The 22,990-nt window shown below is 42.9% G+C and overlaps 1 protein-coding gene across 1 annotated transcript in view; it reads right to left on the bottom strand.

The window, feature by feature from the left end:
• Ticrr (TOPBP1 interacting checkpoint and replication regulator) overlaps positions 1 to 21,915 on the bottom strand; it is a 42,503-nt gene extending 20,588 nt beyond the window's left edge. The window contains exons 1-8 of the mRNA XM_074061619.1: positions 21,156 to 21,915; positions 15,837 to 16,116; positions 14,061 to 14,299; positions 12,592 to 12,823; positions 8,200 to 8,329; positions 4,945 to 5,084; positions 3,681 to 3,899; positions 804 to 955 (exon numbers count right to left, since the gene is read on the bottom strand). Coding sequence (XP_073917720.1) covers positions 804 to 955; positions 3,681 to 3,899; positions 4,945 to 5,084; positions 8,200 to 8,329; positions 12,592 to 12,823; positions 14,061 to 14,299; positions 15,837 to 16,116; positions 21,156 to 21,812 — 2,049 coding nt within the window. The 5' untranslated portion in view covers positions 21,813 to 21,915. The remainder of the gene's footprint in view (positions 1 to 803; positions 956 to 3,680; positions 3,900 to 4,944; positions 5,085 to 8,199; positions 8,330 to 12,591; positions 12,824 to 14,060; positions 14,300 to 15,836; positions 16,117 to 21,155) is intronic.
• Positions 21,916 to 22,990: the final 1,075 nt, after the last annotated feature.

Genomic DNA, 22,990 nt, shown 5'->3' with positions numbered 1-22,990 from the left:
AAAACACAAAATTATTACACAGGAGAATACTAAGTTAATTATCACTATTTCAAATTTCTTTCACAGTCAATTAATGTCCTAAGAAAGGGAAGTATACTGCCTTACAAATAAATTTCTTTTATCATTTGAATGAAAAGCAGTGAAATGACTGTACTTCTTTTAGATCTTTAAAGAGACATGGTAAAAAAGTATTTGTAAGTAAGAGGGTATGGACCCAGCAGGCCTGCAGATGTGAACTGTCTTAAGAGGAAAGTTCCACACAGTATGATGGAGAAGCTTAAGTATTACAAGCTTTAGAGAAGAAACCCCGCATTGGCCACTAAGTACGAATAAAAACAATGACAGCATGGTCTGCAACAGTCCTAGTGCATAAGAGTCACCTGGGGAGGTTTTAAAACAGATGTGCAGGTCTCAGCTCCAGAGATCTGGAGTTAGTCTATCAGTCTGGAAGGCGCCAGGCATCCTCATTTAGTTAATTAATCAATTATTTTCCCAAGGTGACTGAAGTGCAGCTAGGGTTAAAATCACTGACTTAATTCACGCAGCTAACATGTAGCACAGATGAGGACAGAGCTTTCATCAGGAGAGAAGCACAGGTAATTACTCCACTCACCCCACTCCTTTGATCTCTGCCTACTGGCTCCCCATACCCACCTTCCAAAACCTGGAACTATACTCACTCCCTTGCTCGTCTTATCATTTTTTAATCATTTACAGCATAATGGAAATTTCCCAAGCTACATGAACCAAACCCATCAAAAACCAGCCAGTCACTGTGTCTATGACAACAGTGACTTCCTTACTTCTAATTCCTTGGCGCCTTTCGATTTTAGGAACACTTTAATGGTTGAGATCATGTTCTGAGCACATGAATGCAGCACAATTCCTCTCATGGCCACGGTCTTTTGGTAATTGTCATGTATGTAAGATAGTAGCTCCTCCTCAGTTTTAAAATCTGTGGGGGAAAAAATAAAACCGATTATCACATTCAGGGTAACTCCTTGTATCATGTAACTGGTTGTCAACTTGGGGAGACTTCTGCCTCCCAGGGGACAGCTGACTGTGTCTGGATGGTCAGAACTGGAGGTGATAAGTTACTAACATCTAGTGTGCAGAGGGAGGGATGCTGTGATGCTGTTAGACATCCTACAGTGCATAGGACATGCCACACAACAAAGGACTATTCTGTCCAAATGTCAATAATGCCAAGACTGAGAAAAGTGGTTAGTTTTAAGACTTTGCAAACAAAATGCTAGGTATGAAAAATTTAACGATAGGAAAAAAAAAAAAACTGTCTTTGTTCATAGAGGATTACCTATGTAGGAAATATAAAAGAATAAACCAGAAAACTCCTAGACTGGACATGGTGACTCATGCCCAAAGTTCCAGCTACTTGGGGAACAGATTGAGAGGATCACAGTTCAAGGCCAGCCAGGCAAAATTAGTCAGACCCCATCTCAATCAATAAGCCAGGCATAGTGGTACACAACTGTGATTCCAGCTATGAAGACCATAGTTAGGAGGATCATGATCTGAAGCCGACTCCTACAAAAACACAAGACCCTATGCAAAAAATTATCAAAACAAAAATGGCTGGAGTCATATCTCAAGTGGTGAAGTGCCTGCCTAGGAAGTATGAGGTCCTGAATTCAAACCCCATGACCACAAAGAAGAAAAAAGAAAACTCCTGAAGTCAACAAAAGATTATAAAAAAGTTGCACGATATAGCTGGGTGGGAGGCAAAATCAGGAGGATCTCAGTTTGGAGCTAGCCTGGGCATAACATTTACAAGACCCCACCTTAATCAATAAAAATCTTGGCATGGTGGGGTATGCCTGTCATCCCGGCTAGGCAGGAAGCATAAGGAGGAGGACTGGTATCCAGGCTAGCCTGGCATAAATGTGAAACCCTCTTTGAAAAACTAAAGCAAAAAGGGTTGGGGGTGTGGCTCAAGTGGTAGAGCACATGCAAGGCCCTAAGTTCAAACCCAGTACCAAGAAGTTGCACCCACCACTTTCCTATATATAAGTAATGTACAAATGGAATTTAAAGTTAAAAACACCTTGACATTAAAGTATCATCTACAAAAAATGAAGTACTCAGGAATTAAACCTAAGGAAATATGTAGAAGACGTGTATGAGGCAAACTACAAAACTCTGAGGAAGGAATCATAAAAGGAGGCATTCCCTGTTCATGAAGAGGCAACAACATTGTCAAGACTCAGCTCTTCCCACCTGATCTACAGAGTGACACTAGATCCCAGCAGTTATCCTATAGATACTGAGAAACTGATTCTCCACTCCACAGGGGTCCAACTCAAGCCTCTTCTCTCACTCACGCAAGGGCTCTGCCACTTGAGCCACACCAGTCCTTGCACTTTTAGTTTGTTTTTCAGGTAGGGTCACCTCTTTTTTTTTCCCCTGGCAGTCTTCTTATCCTTCTAATTCTATCTCCTGAGTTGCTGGGATTACAGGTGAAAGCCACCACATCCAGTTTGAAAACCTTTCTTAAATTTTAAGTGCTCAAGCAGAAGTGATCAAATTGTTACTTGTATGTGGCTTGGCTATTTTATTGTATTTTATTTATTTATTTTTTGGTGGTACTGGGTTTTGAACTCAGGGCCTTGTGTTGCTAGGGAAGCACGCTATCACTTGAGCCACGCCTCCAGCCCTGACCAAATGATTTTAAAGGGTATAAGGAGAGGCAAAAGATCCAGAAATATATAGTTAACTCAATATTGTGGGAGATGAACAAAATCAAGAAGACTTAAACTATCCAACTTCAAGACTTACAAAATTGATACAGTAAGACAAATAGATCAATGGAACAGAAGAAAAGTCCAGAAAAAGATCCACATAAACACAGGCAACCCTCTTTGACAAATTAAAGGTAACACAATGGGTCAAAATTAGTCTTTCAACAAGTGGTGTGAGAACAGCTGGACACCCAAAAAATGAAGCTAGACATGGACCTTTTCTCCACAAAAATGGGTCACAGTCATAAATGTAAAAGTAAAATTATAAAACTACAAGAAACTAGTAACAAAGGAGAGAATCAAGATGACCTTGACCTTAGCTATAGTATATTTAAAAACTCTTCACCAGGCAGAGTGGCCCAAGTGGTAGAGCACCTGCCTAGCAAGTATGAGGCTGAGTTCAAACCCCAGTACCCTCAAAAGCAAGAACAAAAAATATACACATACACATACATATATATTTCTGCTCTGTCAACACATTATCAAGAGACTGAGAAGACAAGCTTCAGACTGGGAAAAAATATTTGCAAAAGACATCTGATAAAGGCCCATTATCCAGGGCTGATGGTATGGCTCAAGTTCAAGTGGTAGAATGTCTGCCTTGAAAGTGCAGGGGCCGGAATTCAAACCCCAGTACCTCAAAAAAAAAAAAAAAAAAAAGACTCCTAAAACTTAGTAAGAAGACCTGGTTTAAAAATTGGCAGAAGGCCCTTTCTCTGCATCCTGCTGCCATGATGTGAACTGCCTGCACGCCATGATGGACTGACACCTCTGAACACATTCCACATTTGAGAGAAAACATTAGATATTTGTCTGAGTCTAGCTTATTTCACTTAACATGATGATCTCCAGTTCCAGCCATTTTTCCACAAATGACATAATTTTTTCTTTATGGTTGAACAAAATGCTAGAGTGGGGGAATACCTTTCAGTTTAGAACTTCTTAATGTTCTTCCTCTGTCTTCTAGTTTATCTGCTGTTCTTCCACCAGTTGTCCTCTGAGTCCCTTTCTCTGCAGCCACATCTGGACTGCCATCTGGATGCAACTTCTGGGCCTTTACATTGAGCCTCGCCACGTTCAACATCTTCAAGGAACGGCACATGGCATTCATCTTTTGTCTCACTGGGGTGCGGGGGATTCCACCTACCAAAGCAGCAGAGGAGGAGATGAGCCTTCACTTCTGTGGAGTCAGGAACTACTTTACTCAGACACTATGAAGGGATACTGAAATGAAGGACATCCCTTCAGAATGATCTGAATTAGGCGGTCACTGCATCTCTTTCTACCCACAATTCAGGGTTGAAAGAGAGCCTTTCTCTTCCCTGATGTTCAGGAACTAATCAGTTCAGTGATTTTTACAAATGCCAAACCCACGCATTTTGGCATTAACCAATGGCCATAGGATGGTGATGAAACTTTTCTTTTTTTGCAGTCCTGAGGATAGAGCCAAGGGCCTTGTGCATGCTGGCAAGAGCCCTACACTGCAACAAAGCTTTTCTGCGAGACAATTTTCATATCCTTTAACATAAAAACTTATTCCCACGAAATCACTAAATGAAATCACTAATGAATCACTCAATGAATGAATTTTAAGTATGGCTATATACTAAAGTATTGATTGAAGACAATCTAAATGGTCAACATGAAAATTTCTGAAGTGTTGTTAGAGTGAGATAGATAATTAAAAAGGCAGTGTAGGGGCTGGGGACATAGCTCAGCAGCACAAAATTTGCCTAGCATGTATGAAGCTCTGGGTTCAATCACCAGTACTGGGGAAAAAATTTAAAAAAGGCAAAGTAGCAGATGAAAGAATATTTACAAACAGAATACAAAGTTGCATTTGAATTTCTGTTATAACTAAAAATGAAGATGGGTCATTCATTAGAAAGGTAGATTGGGAATGGTTGTTTTTATCCTATTGGACTAGTCAGTTGTTTTCAAATTTGCCCTTGTGCTGAATGTGGTGGCACATGTCTACAATCCCAGCATCGGGAGGCTGAGGTAGGAGGATCTCGAGCTGGAGGCCAGCCTGGGCTACACTGCCGGATGCTGTCACCCTTTTTACTCAGTTCTCCTTTTATCTTCACTTAGTTTACTTAGTTTTCATTTCAGTCTCACTTCAGGGAATGTCAATCTTTTAAGATGTACAGTCTTAAAAAAAAAAAAAAACTGCCTTTCATGTGCATACGTTTCTTTTTTCTGTGTTCTTGATTAGAAAGAGTAGAGTCTTCATGAGCTTTTCTCTGGTACAGCTCCGAGAGGCAACGTGTTAATTCACTTTCAGTTTTGGAAGATTCTTCCTTATTAGCTGAGGCAGCCTGTAGTAACCTGCAAAGTCAAGATGTCTAGTATAAAGGCAAAATTCTAATATTCCAAAATGCTTTTAAAATTAAAAAAAAAAATCCATTGTCCTCTTAAAAGCTTACCAAAAGATACCCCCACAAGATGCCTAAAAATATTTTTTTTCTGAGTAGGGAACACATCCCTCCTCTCATTTTTTTTCTTTCTTTCTTTTATTTTATCATTTTTCCTCCTCTCATTTTTGACTTCAACAATCTCAAGGACCAAAACTGCCTTGTTATGAAACCATTAATCTCCGTGTGTAGGAGTGACTTTTATTAATAGGATTCTTCATGAATTAGGCTACATACCTAATTATGGCAACTACTTCACTCTGGGCTTCCATGGCTATTGTGTGCTCAGTTTCCATCCACTACAGTACCACATGATATAACACAGTGTAGTAAGAATTGCAGTGACTTCTGAATAACTCTTCCACGTTCTAAAAAAACTAATGTGTGATTGATGAGAAGTGGGCACCTGGGATGGTTAATTATTAATTGCTGCTCCACCTAAACATCACTAGTTAAATTATGAAAGTAGCACAGCATTCAAAAATGTGTTGTTTGCATTTCAGTATCTTCCATAATTAGGTATCATCTGATTAAAAACTGGAGAAAGTTACAGTGACATTGTTGCACATATGTCATAGGTCAGCAGTGTGCAAAGCTATCACCTTTTTGTATTCAGACAATCTACAGAAGATTAATTCTCTCTAATGTGCTGGTGATACCTTTGACAGTGGGGAGGGTTTACCTTTTTCTCTTTTTTTTGCTATTAATTTACTTATTAATAGTTTCTCATAGCTGCTCCAGATTGTTGAAAGAAATTAAGCATTATAAACACAGATAAAGCCCCACTCCATCTTTTCCCACTCCTTCCCTCCAGAGATATTCCTGTATTTGTTTCAAGCTTACATAGAGACATACACAATAAAACAGAAACTGCTATTTTACCTTGTAAGTTTTACATAAATGATGTCACACAATACCACCCTTTTGCAATAGTTTGTACTCAATATATTTTTCACTTTTGCATGTGCTATAAATGGCTCTAGTTTATTCATCTTTACTAATCCATAACAATAGTCCTCTATAGGACTTTACTGCATCTAACATCTCTTTCCTTGAAGGTAGTTGGTTCTTTTCACTTTTTCACTATTAATGACTAGCAATGAACATTAAAGCATATTCCTCATTGTATCTGAGCAAGAGTTTCTTTAGCGTAGATGCCCAGAAATGGAATTTCTGAGTATAAGAATATGTGAGCTGGCTGTGGCAGTGTGCATCTGTAATCCCAGCACTTGGGAGGCTGAGGCAGGAGGAGTAAGAATTCCAGGCCACCTTGGACTACCTATTAAGACCCTGTTTCAGGAAAAAAAGAAAAAGAAAAATCCATCCTTACCCTATTATTCCCCTAATTTTTACCCCCTTCTTCTAACAACTCTAATGTCTCACTTTTCACATTTGGCTTTTTAGTCTCCTAGAAACGTGTTACTATGCATGCTCTGCTATAGAAATCTACTTTTTATCTTTGTTCTTATAGATTCAACTGTCACTTACTAAACTGCATCCATTCTTCCCCTGCTGGCTTATAATGCCACCTTTGTTGTACACCAAGTTCCCAGACACACAAGGGTCACTTTCTGGACTCTCTTCCACCGGTCTGTTGATGCATCGACACCATACCACCTACGTGCTGTACTTTGATGGCAAATCTCCGTATCTCACAGGGAATACCCTTGTACCTTTATCCTTATCCATTTCCTGTTACATTTATTCCTATGTTCCTTAAAGGTTGGATTTTTTTGCTTTTGTTTTTTGCAGTGCTGGGGTCCAAGCCTAGGATCTTACCCATACCACTGGGCTCCATCACAGACCTTTGTAAATTACAGTTCCTAATTGTTTGTTGGTATATTATTAAATTAGATATTGATATTTGTATGCAGCAACACTGCTTATTTTTGCTTATCACTTTAATCATTTGCCCATAGAATCTTTTGGACTTTCTATGAAGATAATCACATTATGTTCAAACATGTTACCATTCACACTTATAAAAATTCAAACCCTAGGCCTACCAAATAATAATAATAATAACAACAATAGGCCAGGTGCTAGTAGTTTATGCCTGTAATCCTAGCTACTCTGGAGGCAGAAATCAGGAGGATTACAGTTCGAAACTACCCTGGGCAAATAGTTTGTGAGACCCTATCTCGAAAAAAAACATCACAAAAAATTGGGCTGGTAGAGTGGCTCAAGGTGAAGGCCCTGAGTTCAAGCCCTGGTATTGAAAAAAAGTAATGCAATGGGAAAAAAGATTGTTTTTAGCAAGTGCTGCTGGACTAACTGGGTAACTATATGGAGAAAAACCACCTCAACTTTTACCTGGATAATAGTTTGCATTTCTGCTCTATCTTGTACATTTTTAATACAGTTTATATTGTTTCTTTTTCAATTGCTCAATCTTATTATGGTTTATTGTATTTGACTTTTCAAAGAGACATCTTTAGTTTACTTTTTTGGGTTTTTTCTTAGATAGAGTCTTGCTATGCAGCCCAGGCTAACCTTGAACTCGGGACCCTCCTCTCTGCTTCCTGTGTACTGAGATTATAGGTTAGTACCACCATGCCCAGCTCTTGTCTTCTTGTACGAGATTCTTAAAAACTGGCTCTGAACTTTTCTTCTTTAAAGGAATAATCATCTAAGTCTATGAATAATCCTTTTAGTTATTTCAGCTGCTATTTTACTGATACTTAATTGTAAATGTTTTCTAACATCAATAAACATGGGAGTGTTTTACTTATATTTAACTTGACAATTTCCTTTTAACTAAAAATTTTTAGTGCCGGGTGCCAGTGGCTTGCTACCTATAATCCTAGTGACTCAGGAGGCAGAGATTAGGAGAATTATGGCTCAAAGCCAGCCCAGGCAAATAGTATTTGAGACCCTATCTTGAAAAACCCATCACAAAAAAGAGTGGGGTGGCTCAAGTTGTAGGCCCTGAGTTCAAATACTAGTAACACACACACACACACACAAAAAATTAGCAGGTAACTGAGACTTGATTTTAATAATCAATACCAGAGAAATAAAAGTGTTACCAAAATGACTCCATCAAGTTTGAACTGGCACCGCTGATGTTAGAGAAAGGGAACCACTTTTCCACAATAGCTGAATTCCAGGGGATGGTGTGGCCAAGCTCCTGCTGGGCCCACTCTGGAACAGGAGGAACTACAGGAACCCAGGGACAGAAGAAGAAGAGGAGAGAAGGTGTCAGAACCACAGCAGAGACTCCCAGCACTTGCACCTCCCTTGTACTGATGACCTCCCTCCCAAGGACATCCAAAACAGCATAAGAGCATGCCTTTGTCAGAACCACAACTCCTACAGGCCTGTGTTGTCTGGGAAAAGGCAAACACAATTTGAAGGCTTTTTTCCTTCTATTGGCAACAATTCTTATTTCTGAAATGTTCCTCTAAATAAGTTTAAAAATATGCTATTTTTTGATTCTTTAAAAGGGATACAACCCCTTCTTAAAAGTGACTTTGATACAAGAACAGATAATACAGTAATATAAGAGCAGCGTAACACTGCAGACTATTAACAACTCTGCTGCATCACGTAGGTGAATTTGAAATAGTAAGATGTGGCACTGTGTTATGCAACACACAAGTATGTTCTCTTAGAACCAGCCTTATGGAGGTTGTGGTTAGAATGCTAACATAAACTTCAGTAAACCCAGAATTCTGAGAGGCCGTTCTAAGACCTGGACAAATGAAATGCTATATATTCAGGAAGTCTAAGGAAAAAAAGAAAAACACAACCTTCAAGTTCTTAAACTGTATTCAAACTCATACTGAGACTGTCAAGTTTTAGGTCCTGTTTCAGTGAGAGAACACAGAGATAAATAAAACGCAGTGCCAATTCTGAAAGGCGTTTGCAGTGTGGGAAGAGTAGACCTACTCTAGAATCTTGTCGTAAAGATACAAATGTTAGCACACACTAGCTGTCTAGGTGGACAAGGAAGATTTCACAGAGAACATGATATCTCGGCTAGGTACTAACACATGAGTAGGACCTTAACTTGGACACGGTGTGATGGGAAGACTGGACAATAAGTCAGCACACTGACTTATACCCTCAGAGAACTGTAAACCAGGCCAGAGCATGGGGCACTGGCAAAATACTGATTCTTCTTCTACTTCATCCCAAAATACAGTTTCTGACCTGCTTCTATGACTTTATAAATAATTAAGATATGTCTGTCCTACCACAGCAGAAACTGTCTATAATACAAATAGCCTGCACATGACTGGCAAATAAGATAACGATATAATGCAAAGACTCTGTGTTGTTTTAGTTAATATGTGTTATTCATAACACGCCATCAAGTAGCACCAAGTGATTTTGAAAAGGACAAACGTAACAGAACACAAGCCAGAAGAACACAGCACTGTACAAAGCACCCTTTCAAGCCCTGCTCTTCTTGCCTATCTGGCTGCACGCTCATTCTTGAACGTGCTTACTGTACAGTTCTCTATCTTTGCCATTCACCCAGGCTCAACCCTCCTTTCAGTCCCTTTTGCCACACCTCTTCACCTTTCTTTTTAAAGAATAAAATGTATGTATTACAGTGTTTACTTGTGACTTTATTGTCCCAATAATTAAACTAGATTGCTAAATTACTTTTTGCTACTACCAAAGTTTTTTTTGTTTCTTTGCTTAACTGGGTTTGTTTATTTTTTGTGGTGCTGGGGTTTTAGTAAACCCAGGGCCTTACACATACTAGGCAAGCACTGTGCCACTGAGTTGCGTCTCCAGCCAACTACCAAAGGTTTTGAGAAGTCTCTTCCAACCCTAGTTTTCTCAAAGCTATTATTTTTAGAATAAGACTTTTTAAATTAAAAAAAAATAAACAAAAGAAACTTTCCATCACATTACATGATAGCATATCACATCCCTGCATAAGTCCTCTAACTGCATTTGTTGTCACTTCCGAAAATCCAAACAAGGGAGTAAAGGTCTCTGAGAATAAATACGGGAAGAAATGTACATATTTCTTCAGTGCATTTGTTCCAACACCCATGGTTCCCTACCATCCACGGACCTGCCACCTTTCCTCTGCCCTCTGTTGTCCCTGCTCCCCTCCAGGTCCTGAATGGAAAGTCACTACATTCCCTTTCTGCTCACTCCAGAATTCCTCAGATCCTTCTAGCTCCACTGCCCTCACCTGGCAAAATCCCAACCCTGGTTAATGAAGATCTCTGCCTGCTCTGTAGCTGTCCCCAGCAGGTGACTGTGACGGAAGGTGAACAAGCTTGCTGAGGGATTTCATTTCCATTCATGACTACCTAGCAAACTTCTGCATTTCTCACCACCTTCACCCTTCCACTCACCACTTCCTGCTCCTCCCCTCTGCTCAACTGACACACCCATAAACCTTCAGCAAGCTCATGACTTTGCTTTCTAAAGAAAACCCCATAAACTCATCATATCCACTCATGCCCCAGCATCCTGGCCTTCCCCCGTTACCAAAGAGGCTCTGTATGTACCTAAGATCAACCCTCTGATCGGACCTTCCTAAACATGTCTTACTACAATCCTCCCCTTCTCCTGAACCTTGTCTCCACTGCTCTACTCTTATAGCAAAGCAATTCCAAAGAACTGCTCACCTTTGCTGTTTCATTCCCTTCTCCCACACTCTCTCCTGCACCTACTCTCCGCCATTTCCACCCTCACAATTTTACCAAACTGGTATCAAGACCATCAATAACCTCCACGTTGCTCAGTCAAATGTCTGCTCCCAGCCTCTATCCTCCCCGACCTACCTGAGCACATCCTCTCTCTTCACAGGGCTTCCAGAGCATTGCACTCTGGGTTTTTCTTTTACTCACTGACTACCCCTGTTGGTCTGTCTCCTTTGCTGGTTTCATTTCCCAGGCCGCTTAACTTTGAAACGCTAGAGTTTCCACCTTGGTTACCTTTTCCTCTCCATCTACACTCACCACTTCAGTTATCTTAATGCATCACATGGCTTTACTTAGATCCCTCAGCCCAGGAATAAAGTGTAGAAGGCCCACAGCTGTCACCCATGGATTTGTGTTTTGTTTTTGAGAAAGAATGTCGCTATGTAGCCAAGGCTGGCCTTAAACTCATAATCCTCCCGCCTCAGCCTCCTTAGTACTGGATTACAGATCTGCAGACACCACACCTGCTCATCTCATGACTGAACACCATCAATGACTCCTATGGTCTCTAGCACAGACTTCACACAGGCGTATCTGCTGCCTACTCGGTTCTGTATTTGGATGCCCAATCGACAATTCAGACTAAAACAAACCCCACCATCCTGGTCCCCTGGTTCTCCCACAGCCTTCCCTATCTTGAAAGGCAACTGCTTTCTACTAGTTTCATACACACAGAATCTGTAGAGCCATGAATGTCACACCACAACTTGATCCAAGAGCAAATCCTGTGGGCTTTCCCTTCAAAATAGAGCCACTTCTAATGTATTGTTACTTCCATCTCTTGCCTGGATAATTGCATATTTCTTTTCTATCCTTACCTCTCTTTGGTTGGCTCTCAATACAGCAGCCAGAGTTGTGCTGGAAGACGTAAGGCAGATTGTGGTCACTGTGGGAAAGCCCTCAAAGGCTTCCTCTCTTACTTCCAGTAAAAGCCAGAGTCTTTTCAGTGTTCTGTAATGCCCTATCTATGCAATGTGGTCTTCTGCTGGCTCTCTGCCCTCACCTCCTACTCCTCTTCCCCTTGGACCCTTTCACCTCTATCTCTCTAACACACCAGACACAGCACACACCTTTCTTTGGAGCCTTGGCACTTGCTGGTGCCTCTACCAGCAACTTCCATCACCTCCTTCAAGCCACTGTAGCAGGTCACCCTGTTTAAAATTGTAACCTTCCTACCCAACATTCATCTTTCCTTACTTCCTGCTTTATTCCTATAGCACTTGTCTTTCAAATAGACTGATTTTTCTCTTTGTCTTTTTTCCCCCAACTAAATGGTAAACTCCATGAGAACAGAGACCTTTGTGCATTTCCAGGACCTAGAACAGTGCCAGGCATACAGTAGGCACTCAGCAAAATCTGTTGAAAAAACAAGTCAACTGAAGAATGATCAAGCTGATTATAGTTAAATCTACCTAGTTTAAGGCTTATATCATATTAGTAATAACAGAATGAAATACAAGGTAGACAGAATCACTATAGTTTTACATGCAGTCTTTATTAAATATATTAAAAGCCAGGCTTTCACTTCATGACATTGATTTCAAACTGGTTTCGTAGAGCCCTCGGCTTCCTTAGAAATGTTTCAGGATTTCTATAAATCATATTTAAACTGCCTGAAATACTGTAGCTTGTTTGTATCTGCCTTCTAATGTACTGGGGTTCTACTAAGCGCATGCTGAAAACTCTGACACTGGAAAACAACAGTGCAAAACAACCAGACAGTTAGTCCCAGGCTTGGACGCTTACCAGACTCAGGATCTTCATATGAACTAGGAATCTGACGCAATACGCCATCCACAACATCTGAGAAGAGAGAAGCTGTATCCTGGGGGTCTCCAGCCATAGCTGTGTGGAGAAAATGTCTCTGAAACTCAGCTTCCTGGGTACGGAACACAGTGAGAACCATAGCACAGGCAGAGAGTGGGGAAATAACTCCAGTGATGGGGGGCCAGCCTTCACCAGGGTCCACACTGGCAACCTACAAAAAAATTCTAATTAGTTGAGAATATTGTTGACAATACGCTTGATGAGTAGAGCCTAGGAAAACATTGAATAATGGTTGGCTATTAGAGGGGAAGAGAGTTTATCAGTCATGTGGTCCCTAAATTATAATTCACACATGAAAATCTTACATTGCCAGGAATATCTACTAAGCTCCCCTCATGTACTCACTGTATCCTCAAAACCACTCTGAGTTCAAGTTGATTATCGTTCCCATTTTGTAGAGGAGGGATTGAGGCTGAGGAAGAAGTAACCTGTTAAAGGTCACCCTGTTAATATGGGGAGATGCTAGGCGTATCTGACTTCAAAATCTGCACACTGGACCATGAGGCAGTATCACCACTGAAGGATTTATCCAGAACATAGCGTGGGCAGCAAAGCTGAGTTCTAATCCAGATAGCCTCACTCCTCAAGCCAGTGCTCTTTCCAGAGCACACAACTCACAACAGCATCTGTTCAGTGATGATGCCAGTTTTCTCTAGAATTTTTCTTTTTCTTTAGTCCCCACCTCCACCCCGCTGCCTACTCAAATTTGCTAGACAAGCACTCTATCACTTGTGCTATGCCTCCAGCCCTTTATTTTATTTTTAAGATAAGGTCTTGCTAATTATGCCCAGCCTTGAACTCTTGATTCTCCAGCCTCTTCCTCCCAAGTAGCTAGGATTACAGGCATGTACCACCACACCCAGCTTTCTAGGATCCACATTATAGATGCCTCCTGAGAGTATAAACGCAAAGATAAAGTAAAGTAAGGAATTTGCTGGGAATTGAAAAATAGCCACCACCTTTAAGTCAAATCTGAGTGTATTTATGTTCCTTTTCAGAAGACATTTCTAAGTTTGAGTAACTTTTGTGGATACTACCATGTCTACTTTTACAGTATATCAGTTTTTTCTTAAATACTCATGTTAAAGTATTAAGTACATAACAGAACATTTAACAAATAATGAGAAACCACCACTTCATAGTCTAGCATGACCATTCTATTTGGCCAGCCACTTTCTTTCTCTGTGAATCAAAGGTATTGAATTCAACTGGATTCAAAGTACATGCAGTTTTTCAAATGGTTTCTTCACTAATGGCACTGGTCTGATGATTCTACAGTGCAGACAGTGCTATCTGCAAAGACACCCTCAGTTTTATAGACACTACGATATGTGGGGAGATCCCTGTGCTATCAGATAAGAATTGCTTAGCGTGGGAAGGACACCTACCAGCTGTAACTCTGCAGCAGCCAGCCTGCTTACTAGCTGCTGAAATAACAGCTTTTGAGTTGATGTGTCCTCCTCTGGACTTTGTAGCATCCAGCTGTCAGTGCCCAAAGTGCCACTCATTGGGAGAGACCACTGGGCCACCGAGCCTTTCAGAAAAATTCTGACTGGTTTCTGAAAATGTCTCTGATGCATGGCCAAGGGCTCCAGGGTGACTGTCCATGTGTCTTGAATCTCTTTGCCTGTTAGGAATAAAGAATGTTAAAATTTGAAGAAACAGTTACTAGGCCAGGTGTGGTAGCACATGGCTGTAAATTTGCTTCCTGGTGTGATTTGCTATTTGGTGAATCACATTTCTGAATACATAATATTCACAAGAAATAATACTGCATAGCGACAGTCACAAGGCCAGGAAGGGTGACACACTTAGGAGGCAGAGGATAACAAGTTCCAGGCCAGCCTGGGTTATGGAGAGAGACCCTGCCTCAAAAACTAAAACCCAACACAAAACAAAAATAGTTACTAAGAAGAGACTTCTCAGTAAGAAGAAAAAAAATCATCTTTCCAGTTGAGGTATTAGTAGATTGTCACTTAGGTCACATTTCAACACTTATTCTACCATTAGAAGCTATCACAGCAAGCTCCTTCAGCTCTGTGGGAAAAGCTGTATACAAACAGAACTATAAAGGCAAGATGTGATGTCAGAACTTCTCAGTAATCATAATTTAGAAATGTGTATTCAAGCAATACTTACTACTTACAAGAAAGAAGGCTCCTAGCTGGGCCTTATGGTACACCCCTGCAATCCCAGCATTCAGCAGGCTGAGGTGGAAGGATCTCAAATTCCAGGCTTGCCTGGGTTACATAATGAGACCCTGTCTCAAAAACAAAAAACAAAAAACAAAAACAAACCCTCTACCTGGGTAGGTGGGTATGTGGCTCAGTGACAGAACACTTGTCTTGGATGTGCCAGGCCCTGGGTTTGATCCCCAGTCTCCACTCCCCTCTAAAAAAGACTCCTACACTCCTTAAGCCTAAAAAATACCTAATAAAGTTAAATTCTAAAGGCTGAACTGTAAAATTGCTTAGACCAAAGAACTCTTGAAAATTCCTTGGGCTGTGGGGCTGGTGGAGTGGATGGAGTGCTAGAGCACCTGCCTAGCAAGTGTGATGACCTGAGTTCAAACCCCAGTACCACCCCCACCCCCCAAAAAAAGAAAGAAAATTCCTTGAGCTGGGGGCATGGCTCAAGTGGGAGAGTGCTTAAGTTCAACGGCTGGAGTTCAGACTCCAGTACCACCAAAAAAAAATTCCTTAAACTGCATATAACCTATGACAGTTTAATATACAACTCTATGCAGTATTATTTTTGGGTGAATATAATGTATTCAGAAGTGAGACTGACCTTAGGCTTTTCCTGGTAACAGGCATCATTTGGGAGTTCTGTAGACTAATTTATTTCTTCTTTTAGTCAGTCATTGTTTTTCTATGGTCTTCTATTTACCAACCTTTTCTATGAGGCAACGAAACCTTAACACCCATGTGTTTGGGCACCTGAACAATACTATTCTTTTGGAATAGCTGGGAAATTCACATGGTTTATACATGAGCCAGCAGCTGTACTACACTAGAGCTCAATCCTTTCCTGCAGTGCCTCTGATTTGCTTCTGCATTTTTAAATTCTTTCAATTACAAGCTCTAAGTGGGACGTGCTGGAGAAGTCCAAAGCCCAGGCCTGCCTTGAAGATTGAAGACGTGAGACAAACATTACTTGCTTACCGTGAACAGGGAGAAATAGTGCCCCTTCCATCCGAGGAAATGAGGTTTCATACTCAGGGGCATTACACAGCAAGCGATTTAAAGCGGCGTCAGCTGGCAGGGCTGCAGGCCACGGAGACGGCTGAGGTTTGTTTGACAGCTTTCCTTCACCCCCCAGCACCGTTCCCACACCTTGCGTAAAACCCTGGCTGAAAGTCTCAGATGGCAAGACAGTGCCTCCTCTATGGTGGAGCAGTTCACAAACCGCCCAGTACCCAATGTGGTCTGGGGAATCCCACAGCTAAAATGAAAACGACCAAGAAGCTCGGGTTAGTGTAAAGTTGACTCTTGTAAGACTAAAGGAAATTGGAAGAAAGCAAGGCTACTACCAGCATTAAAGGATCAAACTGCATAATTAACGTATTTGCTAAACCAAATACAAATAGTTGCCAGCTTTCATTACCATACAGCCCCAAAACATAAGTACCATATAATGCGTCTTCAAGAAAGCACTCAGTGAAAACAGACTTCATTTATATTTTATGTCAAAGGAGAAGTGATGCAAATCGCTGGGTATAAATCATAAAATTTATCAAATATTAAGAGTAAGAAGGAAGACAAAACCATTATACATTACGAAAAATAATTCTGTCCTACGCAAAACAACAGTCACCAGGTGGCAGGGAAGGAGGCCACCTCCCCTAGATGGGGACCATCTGCCTTGTCCAGTCTGTTCTTCCTGCTCTCATTGAAACCTCATCCTCTCTTCCTGAACCATGCCCTGTGAAACCTGTGCCCTGACTCTTTCCTTTCCTCCATTGCTCTTAAGTGTTCTTCCATAGCTCATCCTGCTACTAAAGCTCCCCCCCTGCCTCTTGGACAAAGAACTCTTCAGCCTCACTGTGAGGGCCTTCACAATCAAGCCCTAAGCAACTTCTCCAAAGCACATCGTCATCCATTTCTTTCACCGGTCCCTCCTTTCAAGGCACACTCAACTCTTTGCTATTTCCCCATACATCCCACTTTTTAAAATGCTGATTTTACTTCCTGTGCTTTCCCCTTCTTCCTTCACTAACTGAATGCTTACTCTATTTCTGTATCTCATTCAGACTCTGCTTTCTTTGTGAAAGACCCATCTCACTCCTTCACACATAGGATGTTGAGCCTCAGTTAAAATTCTTTCAACAAACTGTTCTTTCACAAGCTTTATGTGACAGGAAATAGTAAAAATCAGTTTCTGTATTCTAGGATCTCCAAGTTGGGGGTGGGGTGAATAAAACGGTAATGGTACGAAATATTCAAGAGCATCCCAATACAACACCACAATGCTCTCTGTGGGAATACAGAGGAGTGAGACCAGACTAAGATGAATAAACTATAGGCTATAAACTGCTATATGAAGGGGAGAAATTAGAACTAGAAGGTTCTTCAAGGCTATCTGGGTCATCTCCTGACTTTCCATTGTATTGAAGTTCAAAGAGGGGAAGGGAATTAATTACCCATGGATATGGGTACCAAGGCAATGATAGACCAGTCCAAGAATCCAACACTGTCTTGATAGCGCTTTGATGGACCTGGATGGATCCGTTTTTTTTGCAGTGCTGGGGTTTGAACTCAGGGTCTTTACCTTGAGCCACTCCACCAGCCCTATTTTTGTAAAGAGTTTTTCAAGATAGGGTCTTGCAAACTATTTGCTCAGGTTGGCTTTGAACTTCGATTCTCCCGATCTCTGCCTCCTGAGTAGCTAGAATTACAGGCGTGAGCCGCCAGTGCCTGGCTGAATCCTTTTTGTTTATTTTGGTATTGGGGTTTGAACTCAGGGCCTTGCACTTGCAAGCCATGACTCCAGCCCAGTTGGTCCTTTGATGGATCAGTTGAATGCTTTATGCCAGCATTAAAAGAAAAAGAAAATATAAAGCTTAATTGAAAATTCCACATGTAACCTGGAAAAGCTGTTGATATTATTGATGTATAACATGCTATTACTGGTCTTTTTATATAAATATAAATACATATATTAAACTTTTGGAAACATTGTGCTGCCAACTTTGTAGGGAAAAGTATCATGACTTAGAGTGCTGAGTTGGCATTGTATGGAAATTAACAGCCATATTGATGTACAAATGTTAAACTTAATTTTTTTTCCATTTGTACAGGGGTAATGCACCGTATGAAATATGTAAGCTCTTACCTATGTGGGTTTGATTACAAAAATTAAAAGTATTCTCTAAATAATGAAAAAATAGAAAAATACCACATGTAGAGAAAGATAATCTATTCTGAAATTTCTGTCTCAGTTATGCATAGCAAACTGCAAAGTACTGAAAAATCATTCTTTTTAACATCTATGTGGTTTGCTACTCTTGGGGGAGAACAGTAAGCTAGTTCAGAGGCCATAGATCCTGATTTGTTTCTACCAAAGGGATAGACAAAAATCTGTTGAAATAGATTCAGCCAGAGCACCTGTCTACCAAGCTTAATGCCCTGAGTTCAAACCTCTGTGCTGCAAAAAGGAAAAAGAAATTGATGCAGCTGGGGGTGGGGGTGGGGGCTTGTTTATCAAACGGAAGGTAAAACTTAAGTAAGAGTTGAAAAAGACAAGTAATGTATGCACATGATTTAAAAAAACAGTACACAGAGAATAGGTACATTTCTCATTTTTATGCATATTATAGGGTAAGTGACAGACATGTCCTTAGCGGGTAGTTTCAAGTACAGGGATTTGAAAATGTCCAGTGAAACCTAAGATCCAAGAAAGCAAGGAAGCTGTGTGCCAGTAGCTTATCCCATAATCCTAGTTACTTGGGAAGCTGAGATCGGGAGGATCATGGTTGGAGGCCAGCCCAGGGGAAATAGTACATGAGACTCCACCTCCAAAATAACAGAGCAAAATGGACTGGAGGTGTGCCTCAAGTGGTAGAGCACCTACTCTGCAAGTGTGAAGCCCTGAGTTTAAACCCAGTCCCACAAAGAGAGAGACAGAGAGAGAGAGAGAGAGAGAGAGAGAGAGAGGGAGCAAGGATGTCTGTTTGGTTTCCCATGGGACCTAGTCCCCAGCACACCTAGCAGGTGTGCCATGACCGTGTTGAGTAAATCAGAGGTGTAAGTGGAAAATGTGGCAGGGCCCCAGCCTCCACGCTATCCCATATTGGGCAATGTTTCATGTGCTTGGATCCATCTCTCTATCCGAGCTGAGTCCAGGGTCTGCTTCTCCCATTCTCACCAGACTGTGAGCTCCCCATGGCTGGAGCCGGCCATTTGCCTCCATGGCATGCTCTGGCAGAGGCTTCTGAGCGGAAAAGATACACCTTCAGCAGAAACAAATTCCAGAAGAGTTCAGATTTTCTGCTGGACACTTCCTCTAAGAGGAGGAAACACGGCCAGTGTGAGAAGGAAAGCCACAGGGAGGGTCCATCCCCGAGACAGTGGTATGTCAGATCTGGGGGGATATTTAAAAAGACTCAGTTGGCCCACTAATCTTAATCCTACTCCAAAACCAGAGGAAAAAAGTCTGAGTCCCATCTGCTCAGACTCATCTTTAGTCAGTACTTAGCATAACACAATTTCAGGATAAAGGCTGACACGACTTGATCTAATCACCCCAGCTCAAGCACTGCTGTGGCATGTACCATGTGTAATACTTAACTTGCTGCTTAGCAAGGATTTCTAGGATTCCTTGGTCTCCATCAAGAGTTTACCACCCCCTGAACACTTTTGCTCTTTCCTTTCCTTCTCTGACAAACCACTGCTGCTTTATTTTGCCTTTGTCAAGACTCTTGATGCTGGAAATCTTAACCATACGATTATATGGTGCTGATGTCCCATCTGTAATCTTGCAACTTAACCCACTCGGGTTTTAATGACATGGATCTCCAGTAAGAGGACTCGTACCTTTGATCTGGTTAAACCACCTTCCAAAGTCTTCTCCTTGATTAGAACATGATCTAGGGCCTTTTGAAAGTGGCTCAAGTGGTAGAGCCCTGCCTAGCTCTAGTGTGAGGCCCTGAGTTCAAACCCCAGCACTGCCAAAAAAAACCAACTCAGTGTGAGGCCCTGAGTTCAAACCCCAGCACTGCCAAAAAAAAGAAACAACAAAAAAACAGTCTACACTATGACTCTGGCTCTGTGGATTAGCCTCTAGTACTTTCTGACTTCTATTGTGCTCTGCATTGTTCCCTAGGGCTCAGCACTCCTAGCTCATTTCTAGCTCAAATTCTTACACCTGGTCTTCTGTATGCCTGGAATGTTCCTTCCAGCCTTCACATTCTTCTTCCTTGGGCTGGTGGAGTAGCTCAAGTGGTACAGCACCTGCCTAGTAAGCCTGATGTCCTGAGTTCAAGCTGCAGTGCAGCAAAAGTCAATCAATCAACAAACATTCCTCCACTTTTATTGCTAAATTCTCTTCTTAAAAATTGCTTCCCTGACTACCACCTATATACAACAACAACCTGCCTCTCCTGCCTGATTCCCATTCCCTCTTCCCTCACCCAGCTTTTCTTCAGAGCATGATTTGAAATCCTACCACTTATTACTCATTTCTTTAGTCTGTTAGCTTTATCTGCTAACTAACATTTATTCACTCATGTGTTTAAATGACAGCTTTATCTGTTTACTGTATCTTCCCCACCAGAAGGTAAAAGCCACTGCTAAAACAGGGTCATACCCACATACTCAGCGTAGTGGCTCATTAATGTAACAGGAGGAAAACGATGAAAAAGGCAAAAATACACATTTATCAGAGCACTCAGAGCAAGAGGCTTCACTGCCTTAGCAAAAATCCAAACCAGCCACGTAAGACTTTCAGTTTGCAAAAACTTATCCACGGTGTCTGAATATTTACTGAACACCCAGGACGTCCATCCAACACACTTGTCGAGGATACAAAGATCTAAGAATGATGGCTGCCTTTGACACACAGTTAAACAAGAAGGAAGGTGACAAGAGCCAACAGGGGGGACACAATGAAGGGGAAGAGCCAGAAGGAGAAAGCGTTGCAATTCAGAGGCCGAGGACCTGGCTGTCGCTCGGGTAAGAACTTAAGGGTTGGGGCGGGGTCTTAGGGGTTTGGCCTGGCAGAGAAGGTTGAGGCCTGGGGTCGAGATAAGACAAAGCAAGTAAGCAGTCAAGGCCAGCTGAGAGGCAGATGCCGGAATGCAGGGCGGTGTAGGAAAGTCCAGTCCAGAAGCAGTTTGACTCCATGGGAGCTTGCTTCTTGGAGAGATCAAGGTCACGGCCGGCTCAATGGAGTCTCCAGACGTCGCCGGGCTCAAGGTCGCAGGGGGTGCCCGGTGCACTGGACCGGAGCCTCCGACCGCCATTCTTCCTTCCTTCCTTCCTTACCTTGGAGTGCTCGGTGGTGTCCACCCAGTACAGGGTGATGCTTCGGGCGATCATGACCTCCTGGACTCTCCTGGGCAACAGCTTCTCCATCACCTGCTTGGGCGTGGGCGGCGAGCGCTGGGCCTGGGCCTCGCTGCCCGCCATGAACTGCAGCAGCTCCCTCTGCGAGTGCGGGCAGGGGGCCAGGAGGAACACGGCGTTCCCGAAGCCCCCGAGCGCCGTCTCGGCCTCCTCCGCCCCGCTCCCCGCGTCCAGCAGCCGCCGCCGCCCGCTGCTCCGCAGGACCGGCTTCGTGGGCGACGTGATCTCGGGCCGGTCCCACTGGTAGTCCAGCAGCGTCTCCATCAGGGCGCTGTGCGTGTGGCTGGACCGGGGCAAGGGACCCGGCAAGTGGGCACGATCCCCGAGCCTGGCGTCCAGCTCCTCCTCAAAATCCTCCCAAGAGCGGGTGTCCAGCTCGCGGAAGTCGGACACGCGGGATGGCCGGCTCCGCGCCCCCTGCGAGTCAAAGAACTTGAAGGCCCAGTGGACCCTGGCCAGGCCGAATCTGCAACTCAGATAGGTGAGGAGCCGCAGGGCTGCCCGCCGGACCCGGCTGTGACGAGCAGCGCCGCCCGCGGTGTCCAGCACCAGCATTACTTTGTGACAGCAGGCCATATCGGCCGTGCAAGTAGCCCAGGGACTCCGGTCCCGGCCCGGTGCCGCTTTTCCTTAGGCTCTTGCTTCAGGGAACAAACGCCATTCACTGCTTCCCTTAGGAGCCCTGGTCGAAAGGCTCCCGCGCTCCCCAAGAGCTGCTGCTATTGGCGGAGCTAGTTTCCAAGGTCAGTTCTTATTGGCTGCTTGCCTTACGTACGTTACGTAAGCACTTCCATTTTTGTGGCCGAATGGAAGGGCGGTGGAAAAGCTCCAGCCTGATTGGTGGAGGGCGTGACTGTGGGCGGGGCGCTGGGTTCCGGGACAAACTTAGCATTCATTGGCCTGAGCGTCCGTTTTTAAAATTTAAAGAGGCGGTGCTTCGGGGGCGTGTCCAGACGTTTCTGCCGAGCTGCGGGCCGCGTTTGGGCGATTAGTGCGCAGGCGTGGATGGGGGTGAGCCTTGAAAAACTTCATTCCGGGAGGGAATTTGGAATGGTTTGAATCAAACCGGTTTTAAATCACTCTGAGCCCTTTGTGGAAGAGAATCTCATAGGGGAAGGCTTTAATTTTCTGTAAATTCGAAAGAATTGTTGAGAGTTAAATTTTCGTACTCCCCGCACTGGGGAGTGGAGGGGGGCCGAGGGGGAAAGGAGGACCCTGAGTTCAAGGACAGCTTGGGCTGAAATGTGAGACACCCCCCCCCCCCGCCCTGCCCCGTCTCAGAACACCAAGGGCTGGGGTGTGGCTCCGTGATGGAGCGCTTTGCCTAGCATCCATAAGGCCCTGGGTTTGATCCCCAGGACTGCCAAAAATAAATCCATTTATTTAACTTGAACCCAGCCATGTCGCCCACCTCACTTCTCTCTCTGGTTGTGGAACTCAGGCTGGTTTCAGAGATGGGGAAGTTTTTCTCTAGATGCATGGAACTCAGGAGAATGGAAGGAAGGGTGGTTACCTGAATTTGGGTTGAAGGTCATGGATCCAAGTGTCCACATGGTTGAATTCAGTCATTCTGCTTCTGCCTGGTTGCTGCAACTTGGTCATACTCTGCTTTTCCAAAGCCCTCAACGATTACTACCCTATGCTCCTCCGTTTTCCTTTTGTATGCATTTTCTTGGGCTGCCTGCCATAATAAAGGACCAGAAACAGAAACTTATTTTCACAGGTCTGAAGACTGGGAGCCCTAAAGTATTGGT

The sequence above is a fragment of the Castor canadensis genome, chromosome 19, assembly GCF_047511655.1.
Source record: "Castor canadensis chromosome 19, mCasCan1.hap1v2, whole genome shotgun sequence".
Lineage (NCBI taxonomy): Eukaryota > Metazoa > Chordata > Mammalia > Rodentia > Castoridae > Castor > Castor canadensis.
Note: the sequence above shows the minus strand (reverse complement) of the source record. Positions and strands in the feature narration are given on the sequence as shown.